A 16351-nucleotide genomic window follows, 5' to 3' on the forward strand; every position below is an offset into this window, starting at 1 on the left:
TGGCCCTCTGTTTGCCTGTTTATAATTCTGGATACAAGGTCTGTTCTAGTTGAATCAATTTAAAAAAAAAAGCAGGTGTGAGGATGCAAATTGTGTTTTGACTTCACAAGAATCTGTGTTTTCTTTCTCCAACTATAGTTACTTATTTATTGTAGTTACTCTATGCTTTCCCCCTGTTTTTTTTTAGCAGAAAGCATGGCACCCAATCCCCAGCGAGAGTTGCAGGAGCAGTAATAACATATGCATCACTGCCTCGATCCCATCCCCACCCCTAGGTAATACTCCTGGTCATGTATGTTGTTTACAGTTTCAACATACACATACACACACTAACATGCTAGACAGTGAGTGTGAGTCTGTACACTCTATATGAGTCTAGCTTTAAACACCCTTAAGGTGGGACTATACAGTCTTAGCGTGAGTCTTCCAGGTTAGATTAAAAAAACAAGCAAACACACATGTACACAAACAAAAAATAATCTGCTTGGCCCATTATTATTATTATTTTAATCTTTTATTGTATTTTTGGTGAAACTACACACAGCAGAACAGGTTCCCATTCAATAATTTCTGCATATATTGTTCAGTGACATTGGTTATGTTCTTCACATTTTGTCAGCATTCTCACAATTTCCGTTCTAGTTGCTCCATTCCCATTAACTTCATCTCACTGCCCCTCAACCTTCTCATCCATGCTTTAGAATACCTGTTGACCATTTGGTCTCATATGGATAATTTTTTAAGAGTGCAGTACTCAAGTGTGACATTCTTTACTTTTTGAGTTAACCTGCTATTTAATTAGAAGGTGACTTCAGGGGATCTTTTCTGTTCAAGGTTTAAATAGTATCTCCGGGAAATAGTCTCGGGGATTCCTACAGTTTCAATGGATTCAGTAAGTCTGGATTCTTTGAGAATTTAAATTTCTGGTCCACATTTTCTCTCTATCAGGATTCATCTGCTGTGACCCTGATCAGGATGTTCTACAGTGGTAGCCAGGCACCATCTAGTTCTCTGGTCTCAAGGTAGAGGAGATCGTGGTTCATGGAGAAAATTAGTCCTGTAGACTGGTTCCTTCTCTGATTCTTGGGTTTCCTTTTTTCTCTTTACTCCAGATGAGTAGAGACCAATAGTTGTATCTTAGATGGCAGCTTACAAGCTTCTAAGACCCTAGATGCTACTTATCAAACTAGGACATAGAACATAAATTTTATGAACTATATTATGGCAATTGACCGATTTTTTTCCATGAAATTGTGACCCTAAGTCTTCAAACCAAGAAAACTAATCCCATGAGGTGATTGGTTATTTCTAAGAAGTATGAGCATCTGTAGCCCCTATTTGTTTTTTTATATATATAATAAAAGTACATCATGTCTGGTAGAGAGCTAGCAAAACCAAGAGACACCGTCAATGAGATGGGTTGACACAATAGCCACCACAATACACTCAAACATACCAATGATCATGTAAATGGTGCAGGACCAGGCAACGTTTTATTCTGTTATACATAAGGTTGCCATGAGTTGGAGCTAACTCAACAGCAGCTAACAGTAACAACAAGTCCATAGGAGGGCTACTATAATGATGGTGAGAGGTTTCATCCTCAGATCACAGTCGAGAAAACTATCATGACATCATATGATTCTCCTTTATATTTTTTAAAATAGTATTTTTGGAAGAGTATGTGTTTATTTATTCATGCATATCCCTTCTAACTCCCAAATGGATTTGAGGCAGGTGAATTAAAAGTTTAGTTTTATAAAGCAGTTTTTAAAATGAATAATAAAACATGCAAACTTGAGAAAGACAAGCCTATAATTTCTGGCTTTGCTTCCTTTTTTTTTTCCATAGGAAACCATGTTAAGGTAAAGAGAAAACACATTTTGTCTACCATGATTACAATACACAGAAGATATTCAACTCCTTTCAAACAACAAAGGGTAAACAGAAAAAAGCTTGGAAATGAAACAAGACTCATTATGATGGCTGACATTTCAGGAAAATGCAATCATTTGCATATAAAGCATGATGAAGAAACAATTTTTATGGTTTTAGACATATTCTGAAAGACATTGGAAGGCAATCTCATTCTAGTATGTTGAAGCAGCAGCATCTGGATAAAGGTTTCTATGGCAACTTGTGAAAGCTTGCTGGTTTTTTTTTTTATCGCTTTCAAGAGCATAAATCATCACAGCTTGAGGCTTCGGTAAAGGTCTACTTTATTTTATAATCTATTGCCATTTGTTTCTGTGTTATATATTTTGACGGTATTAGAGAAAGGAGTGCAAGGGTTATGGTGCTTCCAAGAAGGCTTGCAGTCTATCTTTTTCATTTTTTAGGCAAGATGTGAGTAACATAATTCCAGACTTTGTTTCTCAGTGATCAAAATAATGATACATATTGGCACTGACAGGCTCCAGGGGATTTTCATCAAGATAGTCTTTCTGAGAAAGCTAATAAAGAAATAAACAAAAAAAAATCTGATTTTAAAATTCTGCATACACTGAGAATTTTGTTTTGACAACACAGACCTTTGTATTGGATTCGAAGTAATGCAGCAGAAATGTAATGTGGGTTTCAGACCTAGTTCTGCCATTGCTGGCTGTATAACTCTGAGCAAGCCCTTTAATCTCCCTGAGCCTCCATTTCCTATCTGAAAAATGGGAATACCAATGCCAACTTCACAGGGTTATTGTTAAGGGTTGAATGGGTGTGAGTGTTGGAAACTTGTACAGTGCTATCTTTCTTTCCAATCCTTTCTCTTTGAAAAAGTCAAGGATATCCTTTAACATTTTTAGTGTGAGCAGAGGACATCAGTTTCAGTATGTGTAAATATTTTAGTTTCTTGTAACATATAGAATATACTATGTTTATGTAGATACATATGGCAGTCATTTATTTATTGACTAAATTCAATGTCATCTTCGTTGAAGGACATTAAATAAATCCATTCAACAAATCTTTAAGTGACAACTGTGAACTAGCATTGAGGAGACAAAGGCAGGGTTGGGGTTCCAGAGAAGATCGTCACATTCTTATCATTCAGGAAGTGTTTTCTGAGTTTCAAGGCCACAGCATAAAGCTGTTCAGGTGGTGCCCTGCATAAGGCAGGGCTGATGCGGTGAAAGGGGAGGATGCAACCCAACCCACTCTCTGCTAACCATGCTTTGCATGATGTGGGCTGCATTCACTTGAAGGAAGGACACTTTTGAAATTTACCTGCCAGGAGGATATGCCTTCTTGTAATTTACACAAAGGCACTGAACATGCTGGTAGTGTCCTTGCTGGGGAGCATCCTTGCATTGGCCGTGATATCCAAAGGAATGCTTTCAATGTCTCACCGTTCAGCATGATGAAGGGTATGGGGCATGTTATCTGGAGTCCGATTGCCTGGATTTGAATATTGGCTCTGCCACTTGCTAGCTGTGTCATGATCAGTACATTACTTGGCCTCTCTATGCTTTACTTTCTACATCTGCTTACTACATAGAGGTGTTGGGAGAATAAATGAGTTATTACGTATAAAACACTTAGAATAGAAGCTGGCACACAGTCAGTTCTCAATAACATTAGCTGTTTTTAGTGATGGCTTTACCTGTTCTGAGTCTCCTCTCTAAATCTGTGTTGAAAAGTTCAACAGTTAACATCTGAATTCTGCCTACAAATTCTTGTTGTTATTAGCTGCCATCAAGTCAGCCACCAACTCCTGGCAATCCCATGCACAATAGAGCAAAATGTTGCCTGGTCCTGTGCCATTCCTGTTATCAGTTGTGGATTGGGCCATTGTGATCCACAGTGTTTTCACTGGCTGCTTTTTTGGAAGTAGATCACCAAGCCTTTCTTACTTGTCCATCTTAGTCTGGAAAACCAAAAAAAGCTAAACCCGTTGTTGTCGAGTCGATTCTGACTCATAGCAACCCTATAGGACAGAGTAGAACTGCCCCATAGGGTGTCCAAGGAGTGGCTGGTGGATTTGAACTGCCGACCTTTTGCTTAGCAGCCAAGCTCTTAGTCTGGAAGCTCCATTGAAACCTGGGATTCAGCATCACAGCAACATGCAGGTCTCCAGTGACAGACAGGTGGTAGCTGCGCTTGAGGTGCATTGGCTGGGAATTGAATCAGAATCTTCCACTCCGAAAGTGAAGATTCTACCACTGAGCCACCAAGGCATTCTCTCCTACAGATACTACTTCCTTTAATGAATTTGCTTTCAAATTGTGGACATTTTTCTTCCTACCACAGACTTTTTATGTGTGCATATTTGTATTAAATAGCTAAAAAAAAAACATTTTTTAAAGAGACATCAAAGACTTCCAGTTCTTTGATCAGAAAAACACTTGGTTATTTCTAGAATTTCCTCATAAAACCATAGTTTCATCAGAAGTGACAGGAGTGATTAGGTATATTTGCATATTCTTGACTTTTATCCTTCCTGGAGGCATGCCTATATCTTTTACCAGGGTTACAAGGTTAGAGATGATTTGAGGTATGGGTGATTTCATTGTCAATTTTTGTTAACATGATTCTTTTTTCGTTTGTTTTTTTTGGTGCTTGAAACTGGGAAAAAATTCTTATGTAGTATCAAAGTACAGATGTTTCATAATGTCCTAAAACAACTGACTTTGCATGTTAAACATTTGGAAAAGTTATTTTTAAATATTCGATTTTTGATATGGAGGATGTGAGAGATTGACAAAGACTGAGGCAGATGGTGACTTTTCTCTTCCCTCTATATCCTAACTCCTCCACTTGTCTAGCTCTGTTAAGACACTTTGAAGAAGCTCCCTTCTGTGTTACTGCCGGTGTATATTTTCAGTCTCCTAAAGCGTCTAGCTCTTAGACCAGTTTCCATGGCACAAAATTGAAGCACAGAATGCTAATATTGCTACACACCACTGATTTATAGGTAGTTAAAATAATATGGGTGTCTAATCATAATCAAGATAGTCATCACTTTGATGAAAACTTTTTCAAATGAACTGCTCTTGAAGAGATTCAGTATTTTTTATGATTTTATAGCAGTAGTATGCCAATGTTATTGTGTGCCATGCTTTGGACTATTCATCCAAGGGTGACTCCCTAAGACAAAATGCTATTAACCCTGCACCATTTGGAGGCAAAAAGTAGATGAGATGGCCTGTCGGGAGGTCTGTCAAGAGTACATACTGGATGCTTCTGAGAGTGCCAAATGATATTCAGTTTGTGAAATATTACACAATTGATCTTGCATATTAAATTCAGGTTTAATTAGCTTTTTTAAGTACACAGTGATTATGAACTTTCTCCAAATTGTTTGCAAAAGTTAGATATCTGTTTAAGAGAAAAATTGATATTTTAAGATTTTTATGTTTAGACGTAGAGCAGAATGTTGTAAGACATGAATCTTATTTTCATTCCCCCCCTTTTTGGTCCAAGGGTGATGACTAAGAGTTCAAGTTTTGGGTTGATCTTTGACCTTGGCACTTACTAATTGTGTAACCTTTTGCAAGTCAGTGAACTTCTCTAAGCCTCCTTTTTTTTCATGTTAAAATGAGGATAATAATACTTACCCCTCAGCATTGTAATGAGAATCAAATGAGCTATGTGTGTAAAGCACTTCACACAGACCAAAGTAAGTGCTCAATGGTTACTGGTGATGACTGTTGTTATTGTGAATATTTTCATTTTTAAACTGCTTTTGCACTGTATTGGGAAACTCTTGTGTGTTTAAACAGTGCCAATTACATTGGCTAGTGTTTTAGAGCAAATGTATTTCTGCTACTTTATCACTTTTTTTAAGCACTATTACATTTTAACATTTCTAGACTTCCCAGAGAATGCTACATCTCACATCTTTTTGTTTCTGTGGCAAAATGTGTAAAGAGTTCTAATCAACATAGAAATACACTCTTGGGAAACAACCCTCTTGTAAGCCAGAGAGGTTCTCTATAGTTATTTGCTTATTCTTTGATTAGTCAAATCATTAGTCCCTTTACAATTCATCACTAAGAAATCCCTTGAGAGGACAGTCTTAACACCTCCTGTCCAGATTCCACCTCCTCAGTTTCTTCTAAACTCATTGCCATCAGTTGATTCCAACTCATAGTGACCCAATAGGACAGAGCAGACCTGTCCTATAGGATTTCCAAGGCTGTAATCTTTTTTTTTAATCCAAAAGTTTTTTTATTTTCATTTTTTTATATATATGTTCCTCGTGTTTTAGGTGGTTCACAGAGAATATTAGTTTCTCATTAAACAATTAATATACATATTGTTTTGTGACATTTGTTGCCAACCCCACAACATCTCAACACTCTTCCCTTCTTGACTCGGTTACCCATTTCCATTCATCCAGCTTTTCTGTCCTCTCCTGCCTTCTCCTTGCCCCTGGGCTGGCGTGCCCATTTAGTCTCATATACATAGTTGAGCTACGTGTATTCTTGTTTGTTTTATGGGCCTGTCTAATCTTTGGCTGAAGGGTGAACCTCAGGAGTGACTTCAGTACTGAGTTAAAAGGGTGTCCGGGGGCCATACTCTCAGGATTTCTCCAGTCTCTGTCAGGCCAGTAAGTCTGGTCTTTTTATGTGAGTTAGAATTTTGTTCTATATTTTTCTCCAGCTTTGTCCGGGACCCTCTGTTGTGACCCTGTCAGAGCAGTCTGTGGTGGTAGTCGGGCACCATCGAGCTATACTGGGCTCAGTCTGGTGGAGGCCTTGGTAGCTGAGGTCCGTTAGTCCTTTGGACTAATTTTTTCCTTGTATCCTGTTCTCTTCATTCTCCCTTGCTCCCGAAGGGGTGAGACCAGTGGAGTACCTTAGATGGCCGCTCACAAGCTTTAAAGACCCCTGACGCTACTCACCAAAGTAGGATGTAGAACATTTTTTTTTATAAACTCTGTTATACCAATTGAACTAGATGTCCCCAGAGACTGTAGTCCCAAGCCCTCAGGCCAAGACTGTAATCTTTATGGGAGCAGACTGCCACATCTTTCTCCTGTGGAGCCGCTGGCAGGTTCGAACTGCTGACCTTTTGGTTTGCAGCCGAGCACTTTAATCACTGCACCACCAAGTCTCCTTCCTCAGTTTCTTAAGTTTCCTAAAATTCTCTACTTTCAAATTTCAATGACTTCTCTAAGCCACAGATATCTTCCCTAAGCACAGATACTGAAAAACCAATTGTTCTTCAAATCAATTTTTGTCGGTTGATGTCCAACAAACATTTTGAATACCCCTGCTGTGGACTGAATCGTGTCCCCCAAAAATGTGTTTCAACTTGGCTAGGCCATGATTCCCACTATTGTGTGGTTGTCCTCCATTTTATCCTATGTGTTGTAAATCCTAGCCTCTGTGATGTTAATGAGGCAGGATTAGAGGCATTTATGTTAATGAGGCAGGACTCAATCTACAGGATTAGGTTGTATTTTGAGTCAGTCCCTTTTGAGATATAAAAAAGGGAATCCAGCAGAGAAGAGGAGGACCTCATGTCACCAAGAGTGAAGAACCAGGAGGGGAGCCTGTCCTTTGGACCCGGGGTCCCTGTGCTGAGAAGCTTGATGACCAGGGGAAGATTGATGACAAGGACCTTCCCTTAGAGCCGACAGAGAGAAAGCCTTCCCCTGGAGCTGGCACCTTGAATTTGGACTTCTAGCCTCCTAGACTGTGAAAGAATAAATTTCTCTTTGTTGAAGCCATCCACTTGTGATATTTCTACTATAGCAGCACTAATTAACTAAGACAACTCCCATATGAACAGTAGTGAAAACAATTGTGAGGTATTTCCAATAAAATACTTTCATATTGCCCTCTTTAAAGATATTTTTACTTTGTAATTTTCTTTTTATGATTTTTTTAAGGCACATGAGCATAGAGGACTCTATTCAATGGTTTGATAAGACCCTGGTTTGTTTTAATAGCTGTTTATGTTTAGCATCAGGTAAGAATGGGTAACTTCACTTACTAAAAGACAGTATCTTTTGTGAAATATAACATGCTAGTGTATACAAGTGATGTTATATTTCATTCTAAAGCATTTTGTTTAAACCTTGGCATGCTCAGGCGGTGTATCTGAGCTCCCTGATAACAGCTGTTATTATGGCTGCATGTTATTTCATTTGTTGAACTGATGCTTGATAAGAGAAATGTCATTGAATTATCTGCAATTCAAATTTGAATATAATTTTTTTCCCCTTATGGAGGTAAAAATCCAAGCCGTGTATTGCTAAATTAGGGTTGTACAATGCTCATGTATACTGTGTGAGGGCTGTGACCTTTGGAGGCATTACCCTGCCACTCTCCAAAGGAACTGGAGGCCCTGTCCCTGCACTCAGGAACAGGGATCAGAAGATGGATTAATGCCAATAATGAAATGTCAAATCAGCCTCTCTGAAAACTGGATTTTCTTTTTTAGGAAAGCCAATAAATGGTGACTGAAGCCTCGGCTTTTCATTATGGCTTTTACCTTGGGCTCATACTTTATGTTGTATGGATTCCTATCAAAGCACAAGATACAAGTGTGTTCTAAAAACACGTTGATCCAGAAAAATAACTTTGTAATTTCTCCCTGTAGCGAAAATTGGTAGATGCAATCAATAGAGAGGATAGATACGAGGCCCAGTGGAAAGCAGAATGGCATGATAGTTACAAACACAGACACTGGAGCTAAACTTATTGGCTTAGCCACCTACTCCATTAGGTGACCTTGAGTATCTCTTTGTGCTTCAGTTTCCTTGGCCATAAAATGGGAATATCAATACTAGGTTGTTTCCATCTTTTTGTTATTGTGAATAGAGCTGCAATGAATAGAGGTGTGCATATGTCACTTCTATTAAATCCCTAGGGTGTATACCTTGGAGTGGAGCCTGTAAAGTATTTGCTTCTTATGCTTCATTGTATTTTCTCCCAGGTATGGCAGCAGCCAAACTTCTCCACCAGTCTGGCTTGAATGTGGTTGTTCTGGAAGCCCGGGACCGTGTGGGAGGCAGGACCTATACCGTCAGGGTAAGACATTTAGGGTGGGGTAAAGAAAAGTGGGACTGAAGCTGGTTTTGTTTTTGTTTTTTGGTTTGTTTTCCTTGAAAGTCTTGACTTTCATTTGACTCTTTCTGAGAGGGTAAAAATTACTTGAAAACATACTTTACAGCCTCTCTCTCAAATAGCCTCCTTTTAAACTCTTTCTTCTGTCCCTTTTCTAATCTCACCTCATGATACTTGGCACCATAAAGTTGAGGGGGGATATAGGCAGTTGTGTGGGTGTGTGTAGTAGAAAGAAAATTATCAAAAATTATTTGTGCTTTCCATCCTTAACTTCAAACTTCAAGGCCTCTCTAACACCAACACAATCATTCCAACCAACCTCACTAAGTAAAATTTACCTGGCTAATTTTCCTTCTTTCTCTTTCTTTCAGCTTGTTGTCATAGTTTTTAAATGAATTCTTTGCCATTTTATAAGTGCCTTTATTTCAGTTGCTAGTTAATTGTTTCAATTCTGACACAATTGACTAAAATCAATTATTTTCTATTCCATTGAACATAAAACAAAGTAAAGTAGATTTCTCTGCAAGGAAATCCCTCATTTCCAGACATTCAAGATTTGAATAATACAGTTAGATGCTAAAAGTATAGTTTCATTCCTAGAGAGCTAAGAAATATAAAATCTGGATTTACAGCTTACCTTTTGGAAGGATTCTTCAAATGATATATGTCTAGCATTTTATACCCATTCTTTACTTCTAGGCCTTCACAATTGAATTTTCCTCAACAAATACCTGTTGAGTGCCTACTGTTTGTCAAGCATAGTGATCACCAAAGCATGGCCTTGCCCAAGGAGTTCATAGTCTCCTGGAGGATACTGACTCATTTACAATTACAACTGTAATTACAGTTACAGTGGAGGTGGTGCCATAGGAGACCTCCCCCAGTCTTGGGAACCAGAAGACGTTATGCTTGAAAGCCTTATTTGTTATTGATCTTGACATAAACCCTATGCCCTAGTTATTTGTGATTCCATGCAGTTCTTCAAACTTGCCCTAGCTCTCCTGTCTCTGGACCATTGTTTATGCCATTAAAATAAAAATCAAACCTTTTGCTGTCGAGTAGATTCCGACTTATGGCAACCCCATGTGTTACAGATTAGAACTATTTCGTAGGATTTTCTTGGATGTAGTCTTTACAGAAGCAGATTGTCAGGCCTTTCTTCCACAGAGCTGCTGGGTGGGTTTGAACCACCAACCTTTAGTTAGCAGTCAGTTGCAAACCACTTGCGCCACCCTGGGACCTTGTTTATGCCATTACCTGCCCCTAAAATATTTCTTTTTACCATTGTCACACAGCAAAACCATGTCTATCTTCCAAGTTCTAGTTTCACATCTGTCTTAGTTATCTAGTAATGCTCTAACAGAAATACCACAAGTGGATGGTTTTAACAAAGAGAAATTTATTCTCTCACAGTCTAGTGGGCTACAAGTCCAAATTCAGGGCACCAGCTCCAGGGCAAGGCTTTCTCTGTCGGCTCTTGAGGAAGATCTTTGTTGTCAATCTTCCCTTGGTCTGGGAGCATCTCAGCCCAGGAACCTCAGGTCCAAAGGACATGCTCTGCTCCTGGTGCTGCTTTCTTGGTGGTATGATGTCCCCATGTCTCTCTGCTCCCTTCTTTCTTTTATATCGCAAAAGAGATTGACCCAAGACACAACTTAATCTCATAGATCTCATCACTATAACTGCCACTAATCCATCTTATTGCATCACAGTGATAGGATTTACAACACATAGGGAAATCACATCGGGTGACAAAATGGTAGACAATCATACAATACTGGGAATCATGACCTAGCCAAGTTGACAGATATTTTTTGGGGACACAATTCAATCCATGACAGCATCCCTCCAGGATATCATCCCTTCCTACTCCAGTCAGAAGCTACTTGTAAGTTCCACACACATGATAATTATTGCATGTTGCCACATAGGTTCTTACCTGTGTGCATCTTATCTCCTCTAGGTCTTGAATCTTCATATACTCCACAACATCTGGTACATAAGATAGTCTTGTACATGAAAGAGGCTCATTTAATATGAGTAACTGCTGAGTTAAAAAAAAAAAAACACTCTTCTTTCATTTTTTCAGCAAAATTTATTGGGCAACTACTATAGGTATTTGGAATAAATCAATGTATTAGTTTCCTTGGGCTGCCGTAACAAAATACCACAAACTGGGAGGCTTATAAGAACAGAAATTTATCATCTCACAGTTCTGTAGGCTGGGAGTCCAAATCAACGTGTTGACCAGCCATAGTTCCTCTGAAACCTCTAGGGGAAGATCCTTTCTTGTCTCTTCCGCCTTCTGGTAGCCTCAGACATTCCTTGGCTTGTAAATGCATCTTCACATGGCTGTTTTTCCTCTGTCTCTCTGTGTCTTTTCTCCTCTTATGTAAGGACATCACTCAGATCCCAAACAAAGTCGCATTCACAGGTACCAAGGGTTAGTACTTCAACATATCTTCTTGGGAGACAAAATTCAATCTATAATAATCAATGAACAAAGATCCCTGCTTGTGAAACGTATGTTACTATTGTTTATTATTACTATTATTACTATTATTGACTTAAAACAATAGAAATTTACTCTCTCACAATTCTGGAGACTAGAAGTCCGAATTCAATGTGTTAGCAGGGTCATGCTCTCTCCAAAGGTTCTAGGGGAAAATCCTTCCTTATCTCTTCCAGCTTCTGGTAGCCCAGCTCTTCCCTGGCTTTTGCCAACATCACTCCAATCTCTTCCATCATAATCACATGACCATCTTCCTTCTGGGTCTATCACTATGTCTCTTCTCCTTGTCTTATAAGGACACTAGTCATATTGGATTAGGGTCCATCCTATCAAGTATAACCTCATCTTAACTGCATCTGCAAAAACCCTATTTCCAAACAAGATCACATTCATAGGACTTCATCATATATTTTTGGGGGGACACAATTCAACTCATATGTATGTTATTTTTGTGGGGATGGGTAGGGAGCTAGATGCTAAACAAACAAAAGCAGAAAAGGAGGACCTTCTCTGGTGTCCCTGACTAATAGGCACTCAGTTCTGCTTAGACACACTCAGAGATAGAGAGCTTTCCTACTCACTTCTTGGTCAAAGTTTGCTCCATAGTCATTGGAGGTGAAGCTGATTCAAAACCATATAGAAAAAAATGATACTAAACATAAGAGCAATTTCAAAGATCCAAATTATTACCAAATATTTTCTAACGCTATCTTTCAAATGTCTGGATTAGCAAACCACATAAGAAGTGATAATTTCCTTTTTTGCCTTTCCTCTAGCATTGTTGCTGTTGTTGTGTGCCTTCGAGTCAATTCCAACTCAGACCAACCCTATAGGACAGAGTAGAACTGCCCCAGAGGGTTTCCAAAGCTGTAATCTTTACATAAGTAGACTGCCACTTCTTTCTCCCCTGGAGCACCTGGTGGGTTAGGACTGCCGACATTTTGGTTAGTAGGAGAGCACTTCACCACTGCACCACCAAGGCTCCCTCCTCTAGCATTCCCAAAACCAAACCCATTGTTGTCGAGTCGATTTCAACCCATAGTGACCTTGTAGGACATAGTAGAACTGCCCATAGATTTTCCAAGGCTGTAATCTTTATAGAAGCAGACTGACACATCTTTTTCCTGAGGAGAGAGGATGGTGGGTTCAAACTGCTGACCTTTCAGTTAGCAGCCAAGCGTTTTAACCACTGTGCCACCAAGGCTTCTTCTTCTAGCATTAGGTGCTTAAAATTAGCCTGAGGTACTGAATAAAGAGAAATTCATCAACAGCTCATAGCTTACAAATTCAGGGTACTAAAAACTAAGCCATGTTGTGGTATATTGTGAATAATGGGGTTCAGAAGTCTCTTGCCTGTTTTAAATTAATGATTAATTTAATAACTGTTAAGTCATGTGAACGAAGTGGAGTTGAGAAGAGAATCCAGTTTTCCATGGATACACCTCAAGGCTTATCTATAGCCTGTGATGTGCCAATGTATACATTTGCTTATTTCACAAATATTCGTCTTAATTTTTTTCCATTGAAAACAGAACCAAAAGGTTAAATATGTGGACCTTGGAGGATCCTATGTTGGGCCAACCCAGAATCGTATTTTAAGATTAGCCAAGGAGCTAGGATTGGAGACCTACAAAGTAAAAGAAGTAGAGCGTCTGATACACCATGTAAAGGTAAGCCTGGGCCAGCCTTTGAAGGATTTGAAGACTTGTCTATGGATATTCCCATATATGATTTCTAGATCATTCTCTCAGAGAATCTTCTGCATCTCTGAATAATGTGTATGTATTTTATAAATATATTTCAGCCATTCTGAGAATTTATTCATTCTTATCAAAGGGGAATTAGGTGGGGATTCTAAATCTGTTTGGGAAGGTTATTGATGAGGTGGTATCATCCGTTTGGTACAAACGCCAACAAAACTAATAGAAAAAAAATGTTTGTGATTGATTTATTAAATGCCTCTATTTAAATACCTGGGACTGTTTCATGTTATACAAAAACTAGTGTACAGTTTTACAAATGTTGCCATAGAATTCACATTTTAAAGAGTATTTACAGTATGTCTAATGGAATATTTTGGAAGTTTGTCATTGTGTCGCATATATCAGCTAAGGTTACTCTTCTTTTGAGATTTGGGTAAAAGTGACTCAGGTTCCAAGTCGTGTCTTTTATGGGAAAGCTCCATTGATTTCCCCAAAATTTATGTGAGTTTACTGGGTCTCTCATTCTCATGATCATTGTGGCTCATGGTTCCTACTTCCACTGACACCTTATACTCATTCATATCTCATGTCCTGGAACTGTTTTTCTCCCTTTGATCTATGCAAGCCCAAGTTCAAACTAGGCTCTTTGTCTCGATTTTCTTTAGACCACCCAATGCATTTGTGTGCAGCAAATTTGACTGAAGTTTTGAGCAATGGAGGGGTTTTAAATTGCAGAAACCCAAACAACTTAGAACTGAATATCGGACATTCTAATTCTAATAACCCCCTGGACCATTGCACTTCTGTGGATTTCTGACTGGCCACATTTCTCTATGAATTACAGCCTTTCATTATGTTGCTGCTGATCTTTAGACCTCCCCTCACATCTCTTTGATACTCTGTTTTCCCAACACATTTGTCTGGTCTAAAAAATCACTGATGTTCTCTGACGAGCACAGGGTCACCTAATCTGAGTTCCACCCTGGAGTCCCACAGAAGAACTATCAGAGGTTTTGAATTTCAGTCTTTTTTTTTTTTCTCTTCATCACTTGTCTCAGTAGGTGGAAGTGAGCAGCATAGAGACATATTTTCCCACAGACAGGAATCATCCCCTTAGAAGAAAGAAGGGACTAGCAACACTCAGGTTTTTCTTCTTTTTTTTATTATTGTAAAAATACAGGCCTACCTCATTTTATTGTGCTTTGCTTTATTGCATATTGCAGATGTTGTGTTTTTTATAAACTGAAGGTTTGTGGCAACCCTGAGTAGAGCAAGTCTATCTGCACTATTTTTCCAACAGCATGTGTTCACTTCGTGTCTCTGTGTCATATTTTGATGATTCTCACAATATTTCAAACTTTTTCATTATTAGTGTATTTGTTATGGTGATCTATGATCAGTGATCTTTGATATTACTATTGTAATTGTTTTGGGGTGACATGAACCACGTCCATATAAGACGGCCAACTTAATCAATAAATGTGTTCTGACTGCTCCACCGACTGGCTGTTTCCCCATCTCTGTCCCGGGTCTTGGGCTTCCCTATTCCCCGAGACACAACAATATTGAAATTAGGTCAATTAATAACCCTACAACGGCCTCTAAGAGTTCAGGTGAATGGAAGAGTTGCACATCTCTCACTTTAAATCAAAAGCTAGAAATGATTAAGCTTAGTGAGGAAGGCATGTTGAAAACTGAGATATGCCAAAAGCTAGGCCTCTTGAGTCAAACAGTTAGCCAAGATGTGAATGCAAAGGAAAAGTTCTTGAAGGAAATTAAAGGTGCTACTCCAGTGAACACACGAGTGATAAGAAAGCAAAACAGGCTTATTGCTGATATGGAGAAAGTTTTAGTGGTCTGGATAGAAGACCAAACCAGTCACAACTTTCCCTTAAGCTAAAGCCTAATCCAGAGCAAGACCCTAACTATCTTTAATTCTGTGAAGGCTGATCGAGATAAGGAAGCTGCAGGAGAAAAGTTTGAAGCTAGTAGAGGTTGGTTCATGAAGTTTAAGGAAGGAAGCTGTGTCTATAATATAAAAGTGCAAGGTGAAGCAGCAAGTGCTGATGAAGAAGCTGCAGCAAGTTATCCAGAAGATCTAGCTAAGATAGTTGATGAAGGTGGCTACACTAAACAACAGATTTTCAATGTAGACGAAACACCCTTCTATTGGAAAAAGATGCCATCTACGACTTTCATAGCTAGAGAGAAGTCAATGCCTGGCTTCAAAGCTTCAAACGATTCTCTTGTTAGGGGCTAATGCAGCTGGTGACTTTAAGTTGAAGCCAGTGGTCATTGACCATTCCAAAAATCCTAGGGCCCTTAAGAATTATGCTAAATCTACTCTGCCTGTGCTGTATAAATGGAACAACAAAGCCTGGATGACAGCACATCTGTTTACAACATGGTTTACTGAATATTTTAAGCCCCTGTTGAGAACTACTACTCAGAAAAAAAGATTCCGTTCAAAATATTACTGCTCATTGACAATGCATCTGGCCACCCAAGAGCTCTGATAGAGATGTGCAAGGAGATTAATGTTGTTTTCATGCCTGCTAACACAACATCCATTCTGCAACCCGTGGATCAAGGAGTAATTTCAACTTTCAAGTCTTATTACTTAAGAAATAATTTCATAAGGCTATAGCTGCCATAGACAATAATTCCTCTGATGGATCGAAAATCGAAAATCTTCTGGAAAGGATTCAACATTCTAGATGTCTTTAAGAACATTTGTGATTCATGGGAAGCGGTCAAAATATCAACATTAACAGGAGTTTGGAAGAAGTTGATTCCAACCCTCATGGATGACTTTGAGGGGTTCAGACTTCAGTGGAAGTAACTGCAGATATGGTGGAAAAAGCTAGATAACTAGAATCAGAAGTGGAGCCTGAAGATGTGACTGAATTGCGGCAATCTCATGATAACACTAACAGATCAGGAGTTGCTTCTTATGGATGAGCAAAGAAAGTGGTTTCTTGAGATGGGATCTACTCCTGGGGAAGATGCTATGAAGATTTTTTTTCTTTTCTTAATTGTACTTTAGATGAAGGTTTACAGAACAAATAGTTTCTCATTAAACAGTCAGTACACATATTGTTTTATGACATTGGTTAATAACCCCA

At 38.8% G+C, this 16351-nt stretch overlaps 1 protein-coding gene across 1 annotated transcript in view; it reads left to right on the forward strand.

The window, feature by feature from the left end:
* MAOB (monoamine oxidase B) overlaps positions 1-16351 on the forward strand; it is a 142975-nt gene that overhangs the window by 50793 nt on the left and 75831 nt on the right. Inside the window, exons 2-3 of the mRNA XM_004376918.1 lie at positions 8881-8975; positions 13056-13193. Of these exons, the coding sequence (XP_004376975.1) occupies positions 8881-8975; positions 13056-13193 (233 nt within the window). The remainder of the gene's footprint in view (positions 1-8880; positions 8976-13055; positions 13194-16351) is intronic.

Source organism: Trichechus manatus, unplaced genomic scaffold (genome assembly GCF_000243295.1).
Source record: "Trichechus manatus latirostris isolate Lorelei unplaced genomic scaffold, TriManLat1.0 scaffold00046, whole genome shotgun sequence".
Classification (NCBI taxonomy): domain Eukaryota; kingdom Metazoa; phylum Chordata; class Mammalia; order Sirenia; family Trichechidae; genus Trichechus; species Trichechus manatus.